At 49.4% G+C, this 26,992-nt stretch overlaps 1 protein-coding gene and 1 long non-coding RNA gene across 2 annotated transcripts in view; one reads left to right on the top strand and one right to left on the bottom strand.

The window, feature by feature from the left end:
• The window catches only part of LOC141735557 (uncharacterized), a 176,587-nt gene that overhangs the window by 102,370 nt on the left and 47,225 nt on the right, over positions 1-26,992 (bottom strand). The window lies entirely within an intron of this gene.
• On the top strand, positions 14,504-21,546 carry LOC141735607 (uncharacterized). Its single transcript, XM_074568666.1, is given in 3 exon segments — positions 14,504-14,514; positions 14,784-16,173; positions 21,376-21,546. Coding segments are annotated over 3 exon segments (1,572 nt in total).

Here is a 26,992-nt window from a genome sequence, read left to right as displayed (position 1 = left end):
TGTCCCTCAGGGCTCGGTTTTGGGGCCGGTTTTGTTTAATATCTTTATCAATGATCTGGATGAGGGGACTGAGTGCACCCTCAGTAAGTTTGCAGATGACACCAAACTAGGCGGGAGTGTCGATCTGCTTGAGGGTAGGAAGGCTCTACAGAGGGACCTGGACAGGCTGGATCGATGGGCCAAGGCCAGCTGTGTGAGGTTTAATAAGGCCAAGTGCCAGGTCCTGCATTTCGGTCACAACAACCCCAAGCAACGCTACGGGCTTGGGGCAGAGTGGCTGGAAAGCTGCCCGGCAGAAAAGGACCTGGGGGTGCTGGTGGACGGCCAGCTTAACATGAGCCAGCAGTGTGCCCAGGGGGCCAAGAAGGCCAACAGCATTCTGGCTTGTATCAGGAACAGCGTGGCCAGCAGGAGCAGGGGAGTGATGGTGCCTCTGTACTCGGCACTGGTGAGGCCTCACCTCGAGTGCTGTGTTCAGTTCTGGGCCCCTCTGTACAAGAGGGACATTGAAGTGCTGGAGCGTGTCCAGAGGAGAGCTACCAGGCTGGTGAGGGGTCTGGAGACCAGGGCATATGAGGAGAGGCCGAGGGAGCTGGGCATGTTTAGCTTGGAGAAGAGGAGGCTGAGGGGAGACCTCATTGCCCTCCACAACTACCTGAAAGGAGGGTGGAGAGAGGTGGGTGGTGGCCTCTTCTCCCAGGTGAATAATGACAGGACCAGAGGAAATGGTCTGAAGCTGCGGCAGGGGAGGTTTAGGTTAGATATCAGGAAGAATGACTTTACTGAAAGAGTGGTCAGGCACTGGAACAGCCTGCCCAGGGAGGGGGTTGAGTCACCAGCCCTAGAGGTGTTTAAGAAACGTCTAGATGTGGTGCTTCAGGGCATGCTCTAGTGGCAGAGATTGTAGGTTGGTTGTTTGTGGGGGTTTTTGTTTGGTTTTTTTATTTCTTTTGGGGTTTTTGTTTGTTTGTTTTTTATTGTTTTTTGTGTGTGTATGGTTGGACTCGATGATCTCAAAGGTCCCTTCCAACCATGAAGGCTCTATGATTCTGTGATTCAATAATAGTAAGTAACTGACCAATACCTTCTAAGTAGGAGTACCATTTCTGGACAGTGGGTTTTTGGGCAATTCCCTCAGGGGGAGGAGTCCCTTTCTTAATTGATTCCAGGAGGAGGAAAGGACCCCCGACAACCATATCTTGGCTTGTGCGAATCTACTCAGCCTTTTTTACTGCCCGCAGAAGTGATAACATACCTTTTTCCCAATTGGTATATCTCTGCTCAGTATCATTAAATGAATGAGAGGAGAATTCCAAGGGTCTATCAGGGCCTTCTGGTCCCCGTTGATATAAATTAGAACATGAGAACCATGTTCACTAAATCCCCACTCAATCTGTATAGGATCTGTCTGGTGTATGGGGCCTAAAGATTGATATATGCGAAGTTCATGGATCAGCAAGTTCAAGGCTTCCTCATGCTGAGGGGTCCACTGCCAACCAATGTTCTTCTTAATCAAATTATACAGGGGTCTAGCAATTATGGAAAATCCAGGGATATGTTTGCACCAATAACCTAAAGTCCCAAGTATCTGTTGCAGCTCCTTCTTGTTCTCCAGAGCTTTACCAGCTTCTGTTTTTTCCAGGATATCAGCTGGTATAGCCACAGCTCCTCCTGACCACCAAACTCCCAAAAATTTAACTTCTTGACTTGGTCCCTGACATTTAGTGGGAGGGATTTCTAATTCCAATGACGTCAGTGTGTCCCTGTCGTGGTTTGGCCTCAGACGGCAACAAAGAACCACGTGCCGCTCGCTCGGGCCTTCCCGATACAGGAAGAATCAGAAGAAAAGGCAAGACTCGTGGGTTGAGACAAAGGCAGTTTAACAGAACAGCAAAGGGAACAGGCAAACAACAACAATAACACGGATAGGGGAATATACAAACATGATTACGGAACCGCCGCTCCCCGCCGCTCACCGATCGGACCCGGGACCGGACCCGGGACGCCCCAGCCCGCTCCAAGCGGCGACTTCCTGCCCCCTCCCCTGGCAGCTCAGGGTGGGCATGGCTCACATGGCATGGAATACCAGGAAAAATTAACCCTATCCCCACCGGAACCAGGACATTATCCACCCCTTATTCCATACCATCTATGCCATGCCCAGATCTTACAGGTTCCAATGAATTGCCACCACTCTCCCCTGTCATATATATACACATATATATTCATGCAGATATAATGCCCTTAGTTTATGGGCCATCCCTCCAAAGTGTCCGTTGAGTTCATTTAATCCATGGCTTTGGGCTCCATCTGTTAGAACAGTCTCTCAGGGCAGGTGAGATGCCGTGTGGTGCTGGCCTGTTGCATGCTGTATTTTCGGAGCTTGTGGCTGGTGCACCCGGTGTGGCTCATGCTCACAGTCCATGGGCTGAAGATGTAGATCTTGAGGAAGTTGCTGGGCGCCAGCTGCTGAGGTCAGTTCTTATCCCATCATCCCTGTGCTTACTCGTAGTACAACTGATAGCAATTATAGTAATGAGGACATACAGTGGCAGGGTTACTTAGTAATTAACAACACACAATTTGATTCATTGGCTATTCTCACCCAAAATGAGATCCCCATGAGGTACACATCGGACTTCCCCATCCTTCCGCATCACCCACCAAGCGCACCCAGGTCCTTGGGCAAAAGCAATCCCACGGATGGGTTTGCCTTGGCCCGAGGCAGGACTGACCCAGACTGTCTTCCCTGACATATTCTTCATGTGCACTACGGGGACTTTATCCCCTTCTACAGTACGTGGAAGTTTTGATTGGGCAGGGCCAGCCCGATTGGTAGATCCCCTGGTGTTAACTAGCCAGGTAGCCTTTGCTAGATGTGTATCCCAATGTTTTAAAGTCCCACCACCCATTGCTCTCAGTGTAGTTTTTAACAGCCCATTGTATCGTTCTGTCTTCCCAGAGGCTGGTGTGTGACAGGGGATGTGATGTACCCACTCAATGCCATGTTCTTTGGCCCAGGTGTCTATGAGGCTGTTTCGGAAATGACTCCCGTTGTCTGACTCAATTCTCTCTGGGGTACCATGTCGCCACAGGACTTGCTTTTCAAGGCCCAGGATAGTGTTCCGGGCAGCAGCATGGGGCACAGGGTATGTTTCCAGCCATCCGGCGGTTGCTTCCACCATTGTGAGCACAGGGCGCTTGCCCTGACGGGTTTGTGGCCGTGTGATATAATCAATCTGCCAGGCCTCCCCAGATTTATATTTCAGCCATCGCCCTCCATACCAGAGAGGCTTTAACCGCTTGGCTTGCTTGATTGCAGCGCATGTCTCACATTCATGAATGACCTGTGCAATAGTGTCCGTGGTCAAGTCCACCCCTCGGTCACGAGCCCATCTATATGTCACATCTCTTCCTTGATGGCCTGAGGAGTCATGGGCCCACCGAGCTATGAATAGTTCACCCTTATGTTGCCAGTCCAGATCCACCTGATCGACTTCAATCCTAGCAGCCCGATCCACTTGCTGGTTGTTCTGATGTTCCTCTGTGGCCCGATTCTTTGGTACATGGACATCTACATGGCGTACTTTCACAACCAGATTCTCTATCCGGGCAGCAATATCTTGCCACAGTTCGGCAGCCCAGATGGGTTTGCCTCTGCGCTGCCAGTTGCCCTGCTTCCACTGCTGTAGCCACCCCCAGAGAGCATTTGCCACCCTCCATGAGTCAGTGTAGAGATAAAGTACTGGCCATTTTTCTCGCTCAGCAATGTCCAAGGCCAGCTGGATGGCTTTCACCTCTGCAAACTGGCTCGATTCACCTTGTCCTTCACTGGCTTCTGCAACTTGGCGTGTAGGACTCCACACAGCAGCCTTCCACTTTCGATGCTTTCCCACAATCCGGCAGGACCCATCAGTGAACAGGGCATATTTCTTCTCATTTTCTGGCAGTTTATTATATGGTGGGGCCTCTTCTGCACGCGTCACCTCCTCCTCTGGTGACATTCCGAAATCCTTGCCTTCTGGCCAGTCCGTGATCACTTCCAGAATTCCTGGGCGACTGGGGTTTCCCATTCGAGTTCGCTGCGTGATCAGTGCAATCCACTTACTCCATGTAGCATCAGTTGCATGATGTGTGATGGGGACCCTTTCTTTGACCATCCAGCCCAGCACCGGCAGTTGAGGTGCTAAGAGGAGCTGTGCTTCTGTGCCAACCACTTCCGAAGCAGCTCGAACCCCTTCATATGCTGCCAACATCTCTTTTTCTGTTGGAGTGTAGCGGGCTTCGGATCCTCTGCATCCCCGACTCCCAAACCCTAGGGGTTGACCTCGGGTCTCCCCTGGTGCTTTCTGCCAGAGTCTCCAGGAAGGGCCGTTCTCCCCGGCTGGGGTGTAGAGCACATTTTTAACATCTGGTCCTGCCCGGACTGGCCCCAGGGCCACTGCATGGACTGTTTCCTGTTTGATTTGTTCAAAAGCTTGTCATTGCTCAGGACCCCATTTAAAGTCGTTCTTCTTCTGGGTCACTTGATACAGAGGGCTCACAATCAGAGTGTAATCTGGGATATGCACCCTCCAAAAACCCACAATGCCTAAGAAGGCTTGTGTTTCCTTTTTACTAGTTGGTGGAGACATAGCAGCTATTTTGTTGATCACATCCATTGGGATCTGACGGCGTCCATCTTGCCATTTTATTCCTAAAAACTGGATCTCCTGTGCAGGTCCCTTGACCTTACTTCGTTTTATGGCAAAACCAGCTTTCAGAAGGATTCAGACTATTTTACTCCCTTTCTCAAAAACTTCTTCTGCTGTGTTGCCCCATACAATGATGTCATCAATGTACTGCAGATGTTCTGGAGCTTCCCCCTGTTCCAGTGCAGTCTGGACCAGTCCATGGCAAATGGTGGGGCTGTGTTTCCACCCCTGGGGCAGTCGATTCCAGGTGTATTGGACGCCCCTCCAAGTGAAAGCAAACTGTGGCCTGCACTCTGCTGCCAAAGGGACTGAGAAGAATGCATTGGCTATATCAGCTGTGGCATACCACTGGGCTGCCTTGGACTCCAGTTCGTACTGCAGTTCTAGCATGTCCGGCACGTCAGCGCTCAGCGGTGGCGTGACTTCATTCAGGCCACGGTAGTCTACAGTTAGCCTCCACTCTCCATTAGATTTTCACACCGGCCATATGGGACTGCTAAAGGGTGAGCGAGTCTTGCTGATCACTCCTCGAACCTCTAGGTGACGAATCAGCTCATGGATGGGAATCAGAGAGTCTCGGTTAGTGCAATACTGCCGCCGATGCACCGTTGTGGTAGCAATTGGCACCTGTTGTTCTTCGACCCTCAACAACCCCACAACAGCAGAGTCCTCTGAGAGACCAGGCAAGGCAGACAACTGTTTAACTTCCTCCGTCTCCAAGGCAGCTATGCCAAAGGCCCACCGGTACCCTTTTGGGTCCTTAAAATGCCCTCTCCTGAGGTAATCTATGCCAAGGATGCATGGAGCCTCTGGGCCAGTCACAATGGGATGCTTTTGCCACTCATTCCCAGTTAGGCTCACTTCCGCCTCCAGTACAGTCAACTCTTGGGACCCCCCTGTGACCCCAGCAATACAGATGGGTTCTGCCCCTCTATAGCTTGATGGTATTAGGGTGCACTGTGCACCCGTGTCCACTAGAGCCTCATACTCCTGTGGGTCTGATGTGCCAGGCCATCGAATCCACACCGTCCAATAAACCCGGTTGTCCCTTTCCTCCACCTGGCCAGAGGCAGGGCCCCTCTAATACTGGTCATAGTATCCATTACTCACTTCTTGCATAAATGACTTGGAAGTTCCTTCAAGAGGATCAGAAGCAAGATCAGGCCTTCTGCTCTGTCTGGGGAACTGCCCACTGGAAACCGGGGCGGCACTTTTCCTGGAGGGATCCCCTTTTGTGGTTGTCCTTCCTTGCAACTCCTGTACCCGTGTCCGCAGGGTCGAAGTAGGTTGTCCATCCCACTTCCTCATGTCCTCCCCGTGGTCACGCAGGTAGAACCACAGGGTGCCTCCTGGTGTGTACCCTCTGTACTCTCTCTCTTGAGTGGGGAAATGCCTGCTTCTAATAGCTGAGATGCTGGCCCGTGCAGGTGGGGAGTAGGACATATTCTCTTCAAGTTGCTGGACCTTCCGGGACAGTTTCTCCACAGCTGAGACAAGGGGGGAAGAGAGACTTCCTTCATATTGCCGGAGCCGGCCAGCCACCTCATCCACCGTTGGTCCCTCTTCACCTTTCCATTCCATTACTGCCAGTGAGTTGGCATATGACGGTGGTGCGCTCCGTACAAACTTCCGCCACACGAGCCTTGTGCATTGGACCTCATCAGGGTCTGTGGGTAACTGTGCATTGTCCAGGTCATAATAAATCATCTCCCGCACGGCTAATTCTCTCAGGTCCTGGATACCTCTCTCCATGGTGGTCCACCTGCTTGGGTGACATACAACATCCTCACTGAAGGGATACCTCTCCCTCACGCCTGACAGGAGTCGTTTCCAGAGGCTGAGGGCTTGGGTCTTCTTCCCAATTGCCTTGTCAATGCCCCCTTCCCTAGACAGGGATCCCAGCTGCCTGGCCTCCCTGCCCTCTAATTCCAGGCTACTGGCCCCGTTATCCCAGCACCGGAGCAGCCAGGTGACAATGTGCTCGCCTGGAAGTCGGCTAAAATCTTTTCACATATCCCGCAGCTCACTCAGGGATAGGGATCGAGTAATTATCTCTGGTTCTGCCTCTTCCTCCTGCTCTCGTGATGACCCTGGTTCATCATCATCTCTTACTAAGCGAACTGATTTCTTCGTGTACTTCTTCTTCTGTATGGGGGCAACTGATACTGGCACGGGTTGGTTCCCTGGTTCAGCGGCAGTGGCTGCCACAGGGGTTGCAGTAGCCGCAGTGTCCGTCGCAGGGGTTGCAGCAGCCGCAGTGGCTGCTGGTCTGGTCTCCATCTCTTCCCCCTGAGGGTGCTGCATAACACTGAGCAGTGCCTGGTAGATACTGGCCAGGGCCCAGCACAGCGCGGTGAGTTGTGCCTCTCTGGAGCAGCCACAGCATTTCCCCTTCAGATATTCTACCGCTTTATCAGGGTCCTGTAATTGTTCAGGGGTGAAGTCCCAGACCAGTGGAGGTGAGAAGTTCTCTAGGTACCTGCCCATGTTCTCCCACATGCCCTGCCACCCCTGACTATCCAGCCTCGGGGCAGATCTCCGGGTGGCAGTCTTAAATAGCTGTTTAACCTTAAACAGGACCTGGAACACATTCAGCAGACATAACAATAGGACCAGGCTGGTTTGAGTATCCCAAGGATATTCAAAATTCTCAAAAGCTGCCATACCTGACCCAAAGGAGAAAAGGGAGGCAAAAGAGCTGGGGAAAGTGTCCCCCCCTGTTTCCCCCACAGACTGGGTGTAATTATTAATAAATTCTGAGAGACGGTGCCCAAGGTATGGACAGGACAGCAACACCACATAAACGGCCCAAAGTAACTGTCTAACAAGTGATGTTATCATCTCATAAGCCGATATTGCACAAGAGAACAAAATGATAATCCTCATCCCTCTCCCAGAAGTAACAAACATCATCGTGGGGAGTACATAAGCCATATAGGAATTCACATAACCCAGCCATGAGAACAAACCAAGCAACATGGTGACCAGCGACTATTTGCCTAATACAATAAATGCACACAACAAATTCGTTTTTCCAAGCTCTAGTTGGATTCTGTCGTTATCTCAACCCTTCGAGCCCCACGTTGGGCGCCAAAAAGGACTGTCGTGGTTTAGCCTCAGACGGCAACAAAGAACCACGTGCCGCTCGCTCGGGCCTTCCCGATACAGGAAGAATCGGAAGAAAAAGGCAAGACTCTTGGGTTGAGATAAAGGCAGTTTAACAGAACAGCAGAGGGAACAGGCAAACAACAACAATAACACGGATAGGGGAATATACAAACACGATTACGGAACCGCCGCTCCCCGCCGCTCCCCGACCGGACCCGGGACGCCCCAGCCCGCTCCAAGCGGCGACTTCCTGCCCCCTCCCCCGGCAGCTCAGGGTGGGCATGGCTCACATGGCATGGAATACCAGGAAAAATTAACCCTATCCCCGCCAGAACCAGGACAGTCCCAAACCTGACTAGACACTTCTCTGACTGCCTCGTCATTATCTCCACCTATTAGGATGTCATCAATGTATTGGTACATGTTTATCCCATCTGGTACCTTTACCTCCTTCAATATTTTCGCTAGTGCATTATGGGCAATAGTGGGAGAATGTTTGTATCCTTGTGGGAGACGATTAAAAGTATATTGCACTCCCTCCCACGCGAATGCAAATTGAGGCTTATCTTCCTCCTGAAGAGGAATCATAAAAAACATATCCTTAAGATCTAAAGTGCACATCCATGTGTGATGGTAACTTGAATCTGAGTGACCAGGTCAGCAATATTAGGAACAGCAGCCGTAAGGGGCATTACATTGCTATTAAGCCTCCTGTAGTCAATTGTGAGTCGCCATCTACCGTCCGGTTTACGTACTGGCCATACCGGAGAATTATAGAGTGTGTCCTGATTATAATACCACAGGCTTCCAGGTCTTTAATTACTTCCCTGATTCCCGTTTTGGCTGTGGCTGCTAAAGGATATTGATTAACATTTGTTACCCGAGAAGGAGGCAGCCTAATGGCAATCTCCAGCCACCGGACCTCACACGGCGGGACTCCAAAGCTCCATACCGCGCCGTCTGGCAATCTCCAGACTTTGTTTGCTAATACATCAAATCCCAAAATGTTATTACGATAGGGACCAATGACTACTTTTATCTTAGTCATTCGGCTTTCTCCTGGAAGCCAGACATGCAATGCACCAATTGGTCTGATTTCAGGGACTCCGGTCACTCCTATTACATTTATCTTCTTCTGGGTGGGGGCTAATCCTATCCTTTTTGCTGTTTTTTCGGTGCTAACACTTATTTGAGCTCCAGTATCAATTAGAAAATTCACAGGTATTCGTCTGGGGCCAGTAGCTAAAATAATGTGTGTATCACTTAAATGGTTAGGCCATTCTAGGTTAGATATCACGCGGGTGGGTCGGCCTAAAACACCCCCCCCCCCTCCCCCCACGCTTTCTAGTTTTTTAGATCAATCAAATCCTTCCTTAAGTCTGAGAAAGGGTTCCAAGGGGCAGAGACGTTATCTTTCTGTGTTTTAACAGCATCAGTACATTCTGTAGCTTTGTTAATAGGCTGCTCCACCAAGTTTACCATTATACGAATATTCTCTGTGGACTGTCCATGTAACATTGATCGGGGTATTCCTAATGCTAACGCCTTTTCCACAATTCATAACGCTGAGGGTCAAAACGAGAACTGGTTTGTCGAGGAGGACGGGGATTATTATGCCCGACAAACCGTGCCTGACGGACCCGGCGCTGTGTATTTGAACCTTCCTCTAACCAACCCATGTCTCTACCATAAATCACTATTTCTTGTAATAGTTCCCCCCAAGTTAAAACGGGCTGCCGTCGCTGGTGGGGGTTGTGAGTATTATGGTCAATTGTTTGTGAAATCTTTTCCTTTAGATTTTGCGCATACATTTTCACAGCATCAGGGAGACCTCTAATCAATGGTTTAAGGTGGACTGGATCCACCAGAGCAGCAAGGGGAATGCCCTGCTCACCACGCTCATACATGGCTTGTATACAGGCAGCCTTTTGTACTGATTCAGCTAGCCCGGACAACCCATCAGTTTTAATAGCCAGTGGCTCACCTCGTTCTCTAGAATCCATCCCCCCTGCCCAGTGGGCGACTCTAAGTGTTAAGGGTTGATCCCCCGCAGGCCCCCCATCCAGGAATACACCAGGACCCCAATAACCTCTAGCTTCCTCCTCACTCAGCAAGATACGATCTCCTCCTTTTAGTGAAACATTCCATAAATATTCAGTTGCGCTTTCCCCTGGCTTGCGTGAAAATTGCTCTTGCATTCGAGCAAGCTCAGGGCCAGACCACGGGGGGATACGTGTTGTAGTATCTCTCTGATTATTTCTATCATTTGACTGCACCTCTGTTTTAATGAGGGGTCAAATTTCAATATTACTTGCCCCCTCGGGCTCATCATCTGGGTCACCCCAGATATCCCCATCCCAAGTATCAGGATTGGCACACATAACTAAATTCTTGACTTGGGCAGGAGAGGGGGTCAGAGCATTTGACGACAACAGATCTAATTTTTCCTGTAACCTCCGAATCAATAAGGAATCAATAAGCGTCTGCCAAGGTGAGATGGAGCTGAGTCGAATGACAACTCCCTGCATCTCACCTTTTGTGTTCTGAAACCGGTTTAGCCAGGTGCTCCCATTCACTCTCATAGCTGTTTACCTGGTCCTTTAACTGAGGGAAACACAGTTGCAGATTATCACACTCTGTCGGTAACAACTCCGAACATTATGCAGCAAGCTAAAACGTCGCATGATTTTTTTCATCAAAATGCGAAGGCATTGAGGAAGCAATTTTCTTTAACACAACAAGAAGCACATGATATTGTGCGAACTCGTGCCGATTGTCAGCAGCTGGCTCCTCTGCCATCATTTGCAGGGGTTAACCTGCGAGGGCTTACACCTGATGAACTTTGGCAATCCGATGTTACGCACATTATGGAATTTGGACATGTTTCAGTTGATTTGTTTTCTCACTTTGTTGTAGCTACTGCTCGTACAGGAGAGAAGGCTCGTGATGTTATTTGACATTGGTTGCAATGCATTGCAGTCATGGGAGTACCGAAAACTATAAAAACTGATAACGGACCAGCTTACGTGTCCGCTAAAGTACAGGCCTTTTTACAGACATGGGGTATTAAACATGTCACCGATATTCCCCATTCCCCGACTGGGCAAGCAATTGTGGAGCGTATGCATCATACTTTAAAAACCACGCTTGCTAAACAAAAAAGGGGGAATCCCGTAGGTATGACACCTCAAGAGCGATTGTATAAAGCAACTCATGTTTTAAATTTTCTAAACATGTCGTCTTTGTCATCCACAGCAGTAGAGCGACATTTCAGAAGGACTGTTGAATGGCCTGAACAACCGAAGGTGTATTATAAGCACCTTGAATCGGGGCGCATGGAAGGACCAGTCCCCCTGATAACATGGGGTCGAGGGTATGCTTGTGTGTCTTTGTCCTCAGGTTCCTACTGGATTCCTGCAAAATTCGTTAAGCCGGCTCATCAGCCGAGTCCAGTACGGGAAAAGGAAGGCCTGGAACCAGTCGAGCCAATCAACGAGTAAAGCAGGCGTACCTAAGGATGGGTATTTTTATTAATCTTTCAGTTTTTAATGCTTATCTCTTTTCTGTCTCTCGTAGATTCTTTTTGTAAGAAAGGCCGGTATTGCTTTTGCAGAGGAGAAAAGCCGTTTCCATCAGAGGTGACACGATAAGGGAATGACTAAGACAAAGAGGCTCCAGCAAAGGCTTGTAGAACATCTCTTATCACACAGACAAAAGGACAAACTGATTCCTACCGGATTAGTGTCTAGAAGGGGAGTCAAACATTTAACCAGGGCTAATGACATTGAGCAATCTTTTACCAAAAAGGAAAGAAAGAAACTAGTCAGATAATCCCTTTGGGTGTAGCATAAGGAGAAGTAAACAGAGGCAGGACATGCGGGAAGAATTTTAGGCGCCTCGGACAGACTGTGAACCCTGGAGTACCTAACCAATGGGAAACAGGGGAGGGAAAAATTCGGCCGGGATTGGGGAATAAAAAGGTGTGTTTCAAGACCTGGAAGTGTGCCTACTTGCTAGGTCACCCGCTCTTGCAAGAAGGTGAATAAAAGTGTGCTTCACAGAGGATTCTGCCTGAGCCTATTTCATTCGGACCGGAACTTATTTCTCACATTTTGTATATTGGGTTATATACTGAGGGCTGGCGAATGGGATTTGTATTTGTAAACAGAAGTCTTCATAAGCTAACCATAGATAATACTACAACAAATAGAAGTTGTGAGCAAGAAAATTCTGTAATGATTTGTACTTCTCATCCGTATGTTTGCTTCGGCTCAAAATGCAAGTGTACAAGAATGTAATCAATCTTATTGTGTAAATTTAACACGAGTATGGTATAAAACATGTATATCTACACATGATGCAATAACCAATAATATTTCATATCTTTTTCTATTGTGACGACGAGCGGAAGTGTGGTTGCCCATCAACCTTACTAGAGAATGGGAAGGTTTGGAGGGTTAGGACATTTTAGCAGAATTTTGCAAGAATCATAGAATCATAGAATCTTCATGGTTGGAAAGGACCTTTGAGATCATCGAGTCCAACCATACACACACCAAAAAAAATAAAAAACAAAGAAAAAAAACCCCAAAAAAACCAAAAAAACACCCCCACAAACAACCAACCTACAATCTCTGCCACTAGAGCACGCCCTGAAGTGCCACATCTAGACGTTTCTTAAACGTCTCTAGGGCTGGTGACTCAACCACCTCCCTGGGCAGGCTGTTCCAGTGCCTGACCACTCTTTCAGTAAAGTAATTCTTCCTAATATCTAATCTAAACCTCCCCTGCCGCAGCTGTGTTGTGGAGGGCAATGAGGTCTAGTTGTGGAGGGCAATGTGGAGGGTCTAGTTGTTGAGGCCTAGTTGTGGAGGGCAATGAGGTCTCCCCTCAGTCTCCTCTTCTCCAAGCTAAACATGCCCAGCTCCCTCGGCCTCTCCTCATATGCCCTGGTCTCCAGACCCCTCTCCAGCCTGGTAGCTCTCCTCTGGACACGCTCCAGCACCTCAATGTCCCTCTTGTACAGAGGGGCCCAGAACTGAACACAGCACTCGAGGTGAGGCCTCACCAGTGCCGAGTACAGAGGCACCATCACTCCCCTGCTCCTGCTGGCCACGCTGTTCCTGATACAAGCCAGAATGCTATTGGCCTTCTTGGCCCCCTGGGCACACTGCTGGCTCATGTTAAGCTGGCCGTCCACCAGCACCCCCAGGTCCTTTTCTGCCGGGCAGCTTTCCAGCCACTCTGCCCCAAGCCTGTAGCGTTGCTTGGGGTTGTGACCGAAATGCAGGACCTGGCACTTGGCCTTATTAAACCTCACACAGTTGGCCTTGGCCCATCGATCCAGCCTGTCCAGGTCCCTCTGTAGAGCCTTCCTACCCTCAAGCAGATCGACACTCCCGCCTAGTTTGGTGTCATCTGCAAACTTACTGAGGGTGATATATTGATATTTTAAACGGCCGAACCTGGTGTCTGCCGGATGGCAGTGTGTGGTCCTTCGGCTCAAGCACTGACCTTACCCCGTGCAGAAACCGGGAAGCCGCAGTGCGGGTGCTCCGCTCAGCCCCTGCACTCCCCGAGTCAAAGATTACTAATGTACCGCAGTACCTGATCGCTGCTGAGTCACGAAGGGCATTTCTGAAGTCATAGCTGATTTGGAGAAAAGACAAATTATCTCCAGAACCCACTCCCCGTATAACTCACCTGTCTGGCCAGTTCGGAAACCTGATGGGAGGTGGCGTTTAACAGTCGATTACCACGTCTAAATGCTAATACAGCCCCGCTAACGGCCGCTGTACCAAACATGGCAACTTTAACAGCTACTCTGCAAGCAGCTGCCCACCCAGGGGTGGCGGCATTAGATGTAAAGGATATGTTCTTTATGGTTCCCTTGAAGGGGGAGGATAAAGAGAAGTTTGCTTTCACTTGGGAGGGAATACAATATACCTTTAACAGACTCCCACAGGGGTATAAACATTAACCCACAATTGCTCATGCCGTGCTTGCCGAACTTTTGCAGACAGTCTCGCTCCCCCAAGGTGTGAAACTGTCCCAATATATAGATGATATTCTGATTGGAGGAACTTCTCCTGAGACAGTGGGGGAAGCAGCAGCAGCAGTGGGGCAAGCACTAAATAAAGCAGAAATTGAGGTTCCGCCTGGAAAATGTCAGGGACCAAGTAAAGAAGTAAAATTTTTAGGTACTTGCTGGATAGCAGGCAGTGCTGTGATTCCTTCGGATACCTTAAGAAAAATTGAGGAGCTGCAAATGCCCCAATCAAGGAAGGAGTTACAGCAATTAATGGGAACTTTAGGATATTGCAGGAAGCATGTGCCTGGATTTTAGGTATTGTGCCTGTGACCTTAACTAAACCTCGTGGCCCACGTGCCTGGGAAGCTACCGATAGCAGTGGTGCAAAACACAGAATTAGTGCACGATGGATTTTTCCTTCTTGTTAATGGGGTAACCTGTTCAGCCTCTCCCCACCGAAACAAGTCTTTGTTTTCTCTTACAGCAGCCTGCAGGATGGCAAACGGAAGTGCTGTGTTTGTGTTAATATTCCAAACCTCAGCAATGCTGCTTCTAACCTGTGGTTGAAGAACTCTAGAGTGGCCATGGTCTCAAGCTCGTGTTAAGCATACCAGGAGTATGGGAATACACTCTAGGAAGGGAGACTTAAATCTTTCCACTGTGGTCACGCATGGAAACAAAGTATACTTAGAAAAGGAACGGAGCTGGGATACAGATGGAACTAATGGAGTTCTCCGACTTCAGGGAACAGCAGGGAAAAGAATTCAAATAGGGTGCCAGATGATCAATGGGTCTACCCATGAGAAAGCATCTCAGATTTCAGTGTATAACACTGTATCAAACCCAATAATCAATGGTACTAAACAGTGTGCCTCTGAAAGATTGGACTGTTGGTACAATTTTACCTTAGTACAACCTGTTTTTGTAGTCTGTCTCTGGGCTCACCATAGTGTGGGGCTATCATTTAAATTCAAAATTGACATTACTGAGCCTCATACGACAACTTCCGCACCAATTGTAAACGATGAGAAAACTCTATCCCCACAAATTTCTGAAATCGGACCATATGTGATCAAATATACAGGCCAACAACGACTGTTATTTAATCCATCATGGTCTCTTAAGCGAGTAGAATTAGTGATGCAAATTAACATCTCCACCATCAAACCAGCCTGTTCATCATTCCTGAGTACATCCTATGCAGGATGGTTAGCATGGTTACACGGGAGAACATTCACCTCTCCAGGACGAACAAGGAGAGATGCGACTGGTATCATAGGGACAGGACTGGGAGTCTTAAATAGTATAGATGCTGAAGTACTTGCAAATAAAATAAGCACAACAATAAGGGATTTAAACAAATTGGAACACCCATTGCCATCTTCCCTCTTAGCACTGGGAGCTAACCAATGGCTCTTATCTGATGTATTGCCTCAGTGGGAAAGAATTAATAAGAGGGATCACCAATTGATTGTGGATGCCCTTGGTGCAGCCCAAACCAATGTTTCTCTAGCTCTTAGTTGTATCCAAGCTCAGCTGTGGATGCAATCTACGGTAGCAGCAATTGTACGAGAAGGTGATGAAGGTACCTTACCCACTGAAATTCGAAAAGTAATCTGGGATAATGCAACTGAATTTGAAAGGGAATTCCAGTCCTGGTGGTATTTAGTCAATTTTACTTACAACCCCATCAACAACGAGGCTACAGCTTTTGTCCTAACAATACGCAATGCTTCGATATACACCATATACCAAATCATTGCACTAGGATTAAATCACAATGGAACTATACTCTATCCATTAGAACATAGAGTGTGGGCCCAATGGAATGGGAACAAATGGCAGACCGTTGATGTTAATGCCTGCGTTGGACGAGAACAACAAGGATTTATTTGTGAGAGTAACACCATCAAAGCCCAAGACGTTTGTCTTGACACTGAACAGAATGTTTGTCATTTTGAAATACATCTTGATGAAAATCCGGAAATGGTACTTATATATGTTGGAAAAGGATGTGTTTGTATGAGAACCCTTTGTAATACTATATTCGTAGATAATGTCACTGTAGATACAAGTAATCACTCAAATATTTGTATTTGTAATTTCACTAAAATTATGGGATGTGATTTCAATTATTTAGCTCCTGTTACGTCTTATCAATTGCTACAATCTAATTATACATTGATTTGAGATTTGTTGCCTACACCTATCAGAATGAATCTTACATTGGTGAAGAAACTACTACAGCATGATGACCTGTGTCAGCTGCTAGAACAAATTCGAAATAATGGACACAAAACTTTAATCACTGTTCATCATGATACAGAAGAGATACACCGTGTAGGTGTCCCGTGCAGGGACATCTTCAACTAGATCAGGCTGCTCAGAGCTCTATCCAACCTGACCTTGAATGTTTGCAGGGATGGGGCATCTACCACCTCTCTGGGCAATGGTGGCTTCAAGCTCCTCCTGTTTGTCGCCCGTGCTGCATGCTAGGCTGTCAGCCATGCCACCTTCTTAGAGGAATATCCCTTAATTCCTTTGGGGTATTTCACTGGTGTATCCCTCTTAGCTCCTATTACCTCAGGAGCCCCTGGTTCTTCTCTGTAAGACTTCAGGTGTGCTGCACGTCTCAGAGCAACAGGCTGCAGGCCCTCGCTTGCACTCTGTCGCTCTGTGTGAGCTGATGCAGGCAGGATGCAGGAACAACCACACACCACGGATGAAAGGCAAAGAACAAGTTTAATCTCGATACCTCACAGACCAGGGAATCTCCGAAGCAACACCCGGGCAGAGGCACACAAGCAGGGACCGCGGGCACCACGGCGCGAGAGAGAGTTCTTGTTAGCAAGAGTCCTTGGCAGCGAGAGAGTCCTTGTGAGCAAGAGCGTGCGCAGACTCCCTGTTCTCTCTGGTATTTCAAGGGTTCGAACAGGCCTAGTTTTCCCACTGTGCTTTGATCTTCTTCCACAACGGGCCAGGATTCTCAAGCGGCTAGATAAGGTGTCCCTGAGTCCATCACAGGCTTACGTTATCTAAGTGCAAGTGTTTTCCTTGCAAGCACCCGAGACTGAACAACAATTAGTGTGATATATGTGTTTCCCAGCACCCCAGGTGAGAGTCACTTGAGCGTATTTACAGTCCTCCTCACGATCTTCCATTGCTTTCCCACACCCTCTAACCATTTCTTGTCATCCCACAGCTTGTCATGGGCAAGCCTGATATTGCCCCCCTTGCCCCTCAAGCCTAGTTTAAAGCTCTGTCAATGAGCCCTGCTAGCTCATGAGCAAAGACCCTCTTCCCCCTTTGAGAAAGGTGAAACCCATCTGACGCCAGCAGGCCTGGTGCTGTGTAGGCCATCCCATTATCAAAAAACCCAAAATTGTGCGTGACACCAGCCATGGAGTCATGTATTAATAGACTGGGCTCATCTGTTTCTTCCAATGTCGCTGCCCGCAACTGGGAGGAGAGATGAAAAAGTAACCTGTTGTGGCGGTGTGCTCTCCCCCTTTCCCCTCCCGGCTCCTGCTCAAGCCATGGCCATCAGTGGGAGTCGTGATGAGTTGCACTTGAACTGTGGGAGATGCCTGGCAACACAGCCAAAACACTGTCTGGAGTGGGGGCCTAGACATCTTGTTCCCATGGGAATATGACTATAGGTCAATTATCTTACTCCATAAATAGCGGACAGCCCAAGAGCCCTTTGAGCTCTCCTGCACGGCAGCGGGCTGCACGCCAGGATCTCCCCTTGAGTGGGGACGCTCGCTTAAGGTTCTGCTCCTCGAGGCTGAGAGATTCCTTGCCGCAGCAGATTCTCGGTAAGTGACTGATAGCATGCTAAGCTTTGAAATCTTAGCTGAGTGAGATAAGGATTGATTGCGCATATAGAATCCTTTAGACACAAACCGTTGACCAAGTCTGGGACTAGGAGTGGATCCAGCCGCCCCTAGGCTCCTCTCTGAGAAGGAGTTTAGAAAGCCAGGGGGTCCTTTCTGAACCTCGTGACTCAACGGGAGGGTCTCCCTGACAGCTTGTCTGACCCTGGCCTCTGTGCAGTAAATAACCAAGTGTGCCCTGGCATCGAATCTCGTAAAACACTGTCGCATTCACTACTGACTTTGTTAAATCGCTGTTTTATATTAATAAATATTCCACTGCTGCTCTATTACAAGTGAAGTTAATCACTCCGCCCGCGACACCTGTGCTCCAGATTCCCTTACCAACCATCTCAAGGACCTGAAGTCTCTTTTGATTACCCTTGGACTACATGTTGCGACTTCATCACCACCCACATAGAAGAGCAATAGACTCATAGAATCGTCTAGGTTGGAAGGGACCTTTAAGATCATCGAGTCCAACCATTAACCTAACACTGACAAACCCACCACTAAACTATGTCCCTCAGCACCACATCTACCTGTCTTTTAAATACCTCCAGGGATGATCCCTGCTGGTCATGCTCATGTGCAGCCCTGTCTCACCCTGGCCCCTCCCTTACAGATCCATCCCCCCCAGGAAGCATCCACAGGTTCCCAGGGACAGGACGTGTGGAGGACAGTCCCTGGGGCAGGTCCTCAGAAGACCTAGCAGGGACTCACTGCCTGCCTCAGACAACTCCAGTCTACCCGTCTCTGCCTGAATGAGCCACTTTTTCCCCTTCTCCCTAGGGAAGGGGACAAGGTGCTTTTAGGACCCGATTCATCTGACTTATTTTAGACATTAGCATGAGACAAATTACGTCATGGAAGAGTCTGTTTTCTTCACTGACTAAGCAGAGACCCCCGGGTGACTTGCTCAGATAAAGAAAACAACAATGGAATAAATCCTGTTCTGAGATCTTGTTTTCCCACAAATAGAGGCTAACCAAGACAAAGCAGGGGAGAGGGGCAGCTAGTATTAAAGAACAGCAGAATTAACTATAGTGGGAAGTATTTCCCAAGAGACTTTTCAAAAGAGGCTTTTCATCAGCACACAAGAGAGGCATTGGCTTTGTCTGGGATGCTTTAGCAAGAGGAATGACGGCACAAAAAGACAAGATTTTGGAGAAAGCAGCAGCTGAAAGGGTCACACTGGAGCTGAGTTCCCTGGAAATTCAGAAGTGATGCTGAGGCACCTTCAGCTCCATTGGCACAGTGGTGGTTTTGATAGCTTGGCTGGGAGGGAGAGGCATAAGAGAAACAGGGGTTTTGGGAAGTAACCTTGTGCACGTCTGGAAAAAACAGGTCTGTTCAAGCCGTCCTGCTATCTCTAAGGGCAGAAGAAAAGCTTTGTTCTACCCACCCCTTCCAACCTATGTGGGACCAGAGACCTCAGATACTAGTGTTGGTCACTTGCCAGTGGTGTGCCTTGGGTACGGTGACTGGCACACTGGGAGGGCAGCTCACTGGGAGCTGGGAAGAGGGAGATTGTGATGAGTTTGCTGTGTCTGGAAATCATAGAATCATAGAATGTGTTGGGTTGGAAGGGACCTTTAAAGGTCATCTAGTCCAACCCCCCTGCAGTCAGCAGGGACATCTTCAACTAGAGCAGGTTGCTCAGAGCCTCATCCAGCCTGGCCTTGAATGTCTCCAGGGATGGGGCCTCCACCACCTCTCCGGGCAACCTGTTCCAGTGCCTCACCACCCTCACTGTAAAGAACTTCTTCCTAATGTCTGATCTAAACCTGCCCTGCTCTAGTTTAAACCCATTGCCCCTCGTCCTATCCCGACATGCCCTTGCAACCAGCCCCTCCCCATCTCTCCTGTAGGCCCCCTTCAGGGACTGGAAGGCTGCTATAAGGTCTCCCCGGAGCCTTCTCTTCTCCAGGCTGAACAACCCCAACTCTCTCAGCCTGTCCTCATAGGAGAGGGGCTCCAGCCCTCTGATCATCCTCATGGCCCTCCTCTGGACCCGCTCCAACAGGTCCATGTCCTTCTTGTGCTGAGGGCTCCAGAGCTGGACACAGTACTCCAGGAGGGGTCTCACCAGAGCAGAGTAGAGGGGCAGAATCACCTCTCTGGATCTGCTGGCCACGCTGCTTCTGATGCAGCCCAGGATGCAATTGGCCTTCTGGGCTGCGAGTGCACACTGTTGGCTCATGTCCAGCTTTTCATCCACCAGTACCCCCAAGTCCTTCTCCTCAGGGCTACTCTCTATCGCATCATCCCCCGGCCTGTATTGATAATGAGGATTGTCCTGACCCAAGTGTAGGACCTTGCACTTGGCCTTGTTGAACTTCACAAGGTTTGCACAGGCCCACCTCTCTAGCTTGTCCAGGTCCCTCTGAATGACATCCCGCCCCTCCGGCACGTCGACCGCACCACTCAGCTTGGTGTAATCAGCAAACTTGCTGAGGGTGCACTTGATGCCACTGTCTGTATCATTGACGAAGATGTTGAACAGCACCGGTCCCAGTACAGATCCCTGAGGGACACCACTTGTCACCCCTCTCCATCTGGACGTTGAGCCATTGACCACTACCCTCTGGATGCGACCATCCAGCCAGTTCCTTATCCAATAATGGGTAATGGTCCGAGGGCCATACCAGGCTAGGAAGTTCCTTAGTGATGTCCTTAACCCGGGCTCCAGGGAGGCAGCAGACTTCCCTAAGAGAAGGGTCTGACCAGCATATTGGACCCTCTGTTCCCCTGAGAAGGGAGTCACCTACAACTATTACCCATCTTGTCTTCCTCGTGGAGGTAGTTGTGATGCAAGGGGTTGGCCTTTCTGACCTTGGCAGCACCTCTGGTGAGGATGGACTGCCATCTGCATCGTTATCCATTGACTGGCCTTCTACATCCAGAGCCTCGTACCTGTTGTACAGAGGCACCTGGGAAGGGGAGGTGGGCAAGGAGGGGGTTTGCCTGTCATCCCCAGCATGGACTTGCCTCCATTCACTCCTCTCCTTTAAGCTACTGCCTTCAGCCTGTCAGGGGGAGGGTACAAGATCCCCTTGATCTAGGCTTTTTTTTCTGGTGGCTGTTCCTGTTTCTGTCTCAGGGAGGGCAGAGCATGGTTCCACTAGTTTATCTCCTTCTCAGACTCCCTGATGCTCCTTAACCTTACTACTTCTTCTCATAGCTGTGCCACCAGGCTGAGCAGATCATCCACCTGGTCACACCTCACACAGCTGTTCTCACTACTGCCATCCGTTACCAGCGAAAGGCTCTGGCACTCCCTGCAGCCCAAGACCTGGATGGCTGCATGTTTTTGTGGGAGCTCTGTCTGTGTTGCCACATTCATTCTGGCAAGGACATAGCTTTCTGACGGGTGGATACCATAGCTGTTCTCCTTCTGAGAGGGTGATGACCACCAACTGAACTCACCTCTTGAGCTGGTAGAGTGACAACACCCTTTCTGCATGCCCTTCCATGCAAACTGCCACACCATGCCACTCTCTATTCACATCGCTCCTGGGTGCTAGCACTCCCTAGGCTGCTTTTTTTTATAGGCGTGGGGGTGGTCGCGGTTGCTCTGGCAACGCCCAGGCCTCCTCAGCGTCTCCCGCGAGAGCTGCTGGCTACTGGCGCGTCTTTCCGCTGTCCTGGCCTTTCGCTGCCTCAGGAAACCCCCTGTGTGCCGAGATCTGCCTCTCCGCTGCGGATCAAGCCGGCTGTGGAGCAGCTCTCCTTGGCGTCTTTCTTGTGTACTACATCCTCCAGGCTGCCCAGCACCCTGGAAGTGGGCTTCTCCATGCTTCCCATCATCTTGGAGATGTCTGCTCACCTCCTTTAGCAACAACCAAGGCTTCTGGCACCATAGAGTACTACTGATACCTCCCCTGAGCCATCACCACCATATCCTTCTCATACTCCCACACTGTCCAAACCCAGGCCTTATCCTACAGCTGTGGTTGCTTCCCACAGGGAATCAAGTGTCAAAATTTCACCTTCACAAGTTCTGGCTACTCAGTCCACTCCTTCCAGTGTCTAACCATCCCTCAAACTAGTAATTTCAAATATGTATTTTCCAAAGCGGCTGCTGTTGTCATTCATCACAGTATGGACATTGCCAAAAGCTTCAAGCAATAGATTTCCCTAAAACAAGTAAATGAGTAAGACAAGCACTCTTCAAATTAAGTGATCCAATTGTTGTGGTTTGGACCAGACTGGCCACTGAAATGAACGACAGATGCTCTCCCCCACCTCTCTCTCCAAGGAGAGGAGGGAGAGAGAGAGAGACTTATGAGTTTAGAAGGAACTAAACTACTTTAATGAAAATATTAGTAAAATAATAAAAAGAAAATAATGAAATAGATACAATATATACAAAACCACATCAAGCTCCCAGGATGACAATCACATCACCATAGGTCTTATCACTCTGAGAGCGAACAGTGTCTGAACAATATGCTATTAATTTCAGAGAGTTAGGAGAGGCTTAGCTGCAAAGTAAAATTACTGAACAGATAAGAGCCTCTCTGCATACCATTCCTTGGCATAAAATATAAATAATCAGGTCTTATGTCTCTGGGAGCAAACAGTGTCTCGCAATATGCTGTTAATTTCAGAGAGTTCAGTTAGTTAGAAGAGGCTTAGTTTGAATTACCAACAGTACTGGAGATGACCTTTCCCTGAAACTTTGGAGGGGAGAGCCCAGTGAGAGCTCGCTGGCAGCAACCCAGATCCCCGTAAGGGCTGTCCCCACCTCTTCCTGGCTCCGGCATGCCCCAGCCCAGTCCGGTTGCCTACCCAGACCTCACCTGATGACCCGCTGGCCCGGGAGCTCAGCATGGCATGGTAGGCCCAGTCAGCTATGGCAAAGATACGGGGCGGCAGTGTGCCCATTTTGTGGCGCTGGTACCGCTCAGAGACCTGGGGGGAACTGGTGGCAGATGATGAAGGGGCTGGGGGGCAGTGGAGCCCAGCTGACAGGGGCCCGCTAGAACTCACCTCTCTCCTGTACAGTAGCAGGGGCTGGAAGGGGGTTCATGGTGATGAGGATGTCTCCAATGTCAGTCTGGCAGTGAGGAGAGAGCCCGTCAGCCAAGCGCACCCCCACTGCTCTCCACCCCAGCCCCTGGCTCCGCTGCACTCATGTAGACCTGCTTCCGCAGGAACTGCTCCCACAAGCCGCTCAGTAGCTCTGCCTCGTCCAGCTCCGCCAGTCGCCCAGCAGCCCCAGACTGCAGGCAATGCTCCCCCAGCGACAACATGCCGGACCGCTCCCAGCACCGCTGGCTGCTCACCCTTCCCTTCCCGACCCAGCCCCACTCAGACCCGGGACTGCCTGCTAAGGGGAGGGGTGGGGCACTGTCCTCCTGGAGGTCCTGCCTTGGGTCAGCACCGAGCCACCTCTCGGCAGAAGGGTTGAACTGCTGTGGTGGTAAGCCAGTTTAAAGCAGTCAGCAGAAGGGGAGAGCAGATAAGAGCTACTCTGAGGTTGCATGGAGGCCTTGAGGCCTCCAAGGCTGAGCCTTGCTGCAGCCTCATCCACAGCAGTCACTGTCCTTGGAGGTGGGATGTGGAGCTGTGTGGCCCTTGGATCTGAACCACGAGGCGGTTAAGACTTCAGAGACATATCAAGAGTGGCTATGCTATGATAATGAAGGGAAATTTTTGGAGGATATTAAAAATAGAAAATCTAGAAATGTCACAGGGAATATTGCTAACAGGGCATCATAAAGTAGTTAACCGTACAGAACGTATTCAGTAGTTTCTATTCTGAGTCTGAGAAGAAAGAAGCAAGCTGGTATGCTGCTGTCATCTGTAGATGAAGTATTTTCTAGTCTACCCACGGGTTTGAGGAACCCACAACAATTTATTGTCGTTCAGACAATCATTCTATCACGTGATGACTCCTCCCCACCCGGGAAGGGGAACTGGGAAAAACAAGGAAGGAGAAAAAACATGAGGAGGCACTTCTTTACTTTGAGGGTGGCAGAGCCCTGGCACAGGCTGCCCAGGGAGGCGGTGGAGTCTCCGTCTCTGGAGACATTCAAAACCCGCCTGGACGCGTTCCTGTGCAACCTGCTCTAGGTGACCCTGCTCTGGCAGGGGGGTTGGTCTAGATGATCTCCAGAGGTCCCTTCCAACCCCTACCATTCTGTGATTCTGTGATGGCCAGGACAACTGTGCACCAGCCTTCCCCTCCAGCACGTCCCAGGGAGGGAGGCTGCAGCTCACAGCAAGTCCTGCACCCCAGGAGGACAACCAGAAAATGAATACCCTGTGTGAGGGGAACCCTTTTCCCTGTAGGAGAAGGTCTTGGAGCCACAAACCAGAGGTGCTGGGCCAGGGGGAGGGCAGGAGGCCAGCAGCACCTGGGCAGGAAAGAGATACAATCTCACCACCCTCCTTTTCTGAGCTGAGAGGTGCAGCAAATAAAGGAAAGCAGATAACAAAAGCTATCTCTGCTGGCCGCTCACTGGGGCGATGGCCTGGCTCAGCAAGGGATCAGCATGAATTCTGTGTGAAATATTAATAATAAAATAAAAAGAAAATAATGAAATAGGTACAGTATATAGAAAACCGTATCAAGCTCCCAGGATGAAGTCACCGACAGGCACTGGGAAAGTCTCAGACTGGACTCGGTGACAGATGGGAACTGGATTCCAGATCTGGAGTCAGGAATGCATGGATCGGGGCTCTTCAGGATTGGTTACCTTTCCGTATATCAGCCCTGAGACTGCCATGAGTGACTTGTCCCTGCTTTTTATGTCCGGAGCAAACACCATGAAGAGCAGAGGGCTCGCTGGGAGAGAAACCGCAGCTGGACAGCAAAGGAACTGCTGGAAACCGAACACAAATACCTTGAGCAGCTGGATTTGGTGGTCAGTATCACACATCTTTAATTTCTCACCGTAATTCATTAAACAGAAGTAGTACTGTGCGAGATAAGTGTCCTAAAGAGAGAATTACCAAATTTAAAGTTCTTTAACATAATTCAATTTTTTTCTTTCAATACAGCTAACACCTCACTACTTAAGATTACTCCATAGTCTTAATTTGTGAACCTTGGGAGGGAGGAAGGAACCCAACATGTCTATTTTTTTTCACTGAGAAGCTACAGCTAGGACTTTCAAGTACAAATCAAAGACTACACTAGCAATTTAAGTTTATTATCTCACAGTAGTTATATCCCTCTCTGAAAAGTTCTGCTACTATCCCTTTTTGTTCTAAGAGGGTAATACAGAGATTTCTTGCAACCCTACATCTGAGGCTGAGATGTCTACCAAGCTCTTGGTAGAGACTACTATTATTCCTGTCCACATTGCCTCCTTATTATAACATAAGTCCCTTTGGTACTGCCTCTTTTAAAACTTATCGCGGTGCTTCCATCCAAATTTGCATTCAGCACTTTTGAAACAGCAAAAATAACCTGGTTTTTTCACTGAATTTCCAGCACTGAGAGGCAGCACACTGGCTTCTAGAACACACTTTAGCTCTGTCACAGTGTAGTGGAGGTGCTGCCCCAGAGAGTAGGGCTGTTGGACCAGAAGCCGTAACAAACCCAGTCTTTGCTAGAGTAAATTATTAATTCATGTGTACAGGAATATAATTCAAACAGAAGCAAACTCACTTTCTGAATAGAGTTTATTTACACAGAGAATATCAACCACTGGGGCTCCCAGCTTGATTTCCTTCTCTTGCTGAGTGTCTATTTAAACCACAGGAAGAAGCAAATAAACCTTGAGCTTGTGCCCCCATCATGACACAAGGCTGGGAATCAACCTTCAGACCTCATGGGACATCTTCCAGTCCTATGCTCGGGGAAAGCAAACTCACTGACTGGTGCATGGGCAGCTCACACCAAGCCCTGTCCCTGTGCATGCATGGGGCCTCCCTCAAGGCAGAGGGGGATGCCTAGACAGGGGTACCCTAAGGGGCCTGCGGGGCTGCAGCCTGCTGCATGTCCTCCACAGTAGCCCATCAGGAGCTGGTTGAACAGCATCTTCTCGGTGTCGTGGCACAGGCAGATGAGCGGCAGGAAGGGCTTCCCCTTGAGCTCAATGACAGACATCTTGGCGTGGTCAAGGCCATCCCAGTTGGGGATCTGCAGCAGGCAGGTGTAGCTGCCAGAGTGGGGCTGGAACTGGGATGCCAGCACCTTGAACAGCTTGTGGATGAGGTCCTTCTTCTGTGGGACAGCACTCTCAGCTCCAGCACTGGGGCCATGGGGGAGCGACAAGGGAGCCAGAAGGATACTTACTGTCAGCCAAAAAACCACCATGTGCAGGGTGTGCTTGTTGGTGTCCCCCAGCTTGGCATAGTCAATGAGTTGTGAGGAGGAAGGAGGGCAGAGATGTTAGGGTCTCTCTGCCGGAAATCCCCTCCCACCCGGCTGGACCTCTCACCTGCTCCGCTGTCCTGGTTTGAAGTAGAACAGAACCAACTTTCTGTTCAGTAATTTTACTTCTTAGCTAGGCCTCTTCTAACTCTCTGAAATTAACAGCATGTTGTGCTGAGAACCATTAGTTCTCAGAGTGAGAAGACCAATGTTTACAATTAGTGCCGGGGAATGGTACGCAGAGAGGCTCTTGCTTATACTTATTGCTGTAACAACCAAGGTCAGCTAATTTCGTTATTTGCCCCATTGGAAACTGAAAAGCGTAGAGGGGTCCCACCTGCGGGGAGGAGCGGACAGGACAGGTGACCCAAAACTGACCAACAGGGTATTCCATCCCATCTGCCCCATGCTCAGTATAAAAGCTGAGGGAGCAAAGGGTCAGCCCTCTTTCTTCAGTGGCTGACGTCCGAGGAGGACCTTGTCTGTTCATCTGCCTTTGATCCTGATCCATGACTTCCTGACTCCATCTGTGGAATCCAGTTCCCACCCGTCGCTGAGTCCAGCCTGGGACTTCCCCAGTGCCTGCCGGTGACATCATCCTGGGAGCTTAATACGGTTTTGTATATACTGTATCTATTATATTTTTTTTATTTTATTATTAATACTTCATTAAAGTAGTTTAGTTCCTTCTAAACTCGTAAATCTCTCTATCTCTCCTCCTCCTCTCTGTGTGCGAGAGGCTGGGGGAGAGCATCTGTCATCCGCCATTGGCCAATTTGGCCAAAACCACGACACAGCTCATCTACCTTTTGATCCACAGTCCAATAAACTCGGTTATCCCTCTGCTCCTCCTGGCTGGAGGCAGGGCCCCCCAATGTTGAGAACAACATCAACAATTAGAAGATGAGTTCCTGCAAGGACTAGAGCATCGCTTACCATGGACTGGAGCAGC

The sequence above is a fragment of the Larus michahellis genome, chromosome W, assembly GCF_964199755.1.
Source record: "Larus michahellis chromosome W, bLarMic1.1, whole genome shotgun sequence".
Taxonomy (NCBI): Eukaryota; Metazoa; Chordata; class Aves; order Charadriiformes; family Laridae; genus Larus; species Larus michahellis.
This window is presented reverse-complemented; position numbering and strand designations above follow the sequence as displayed.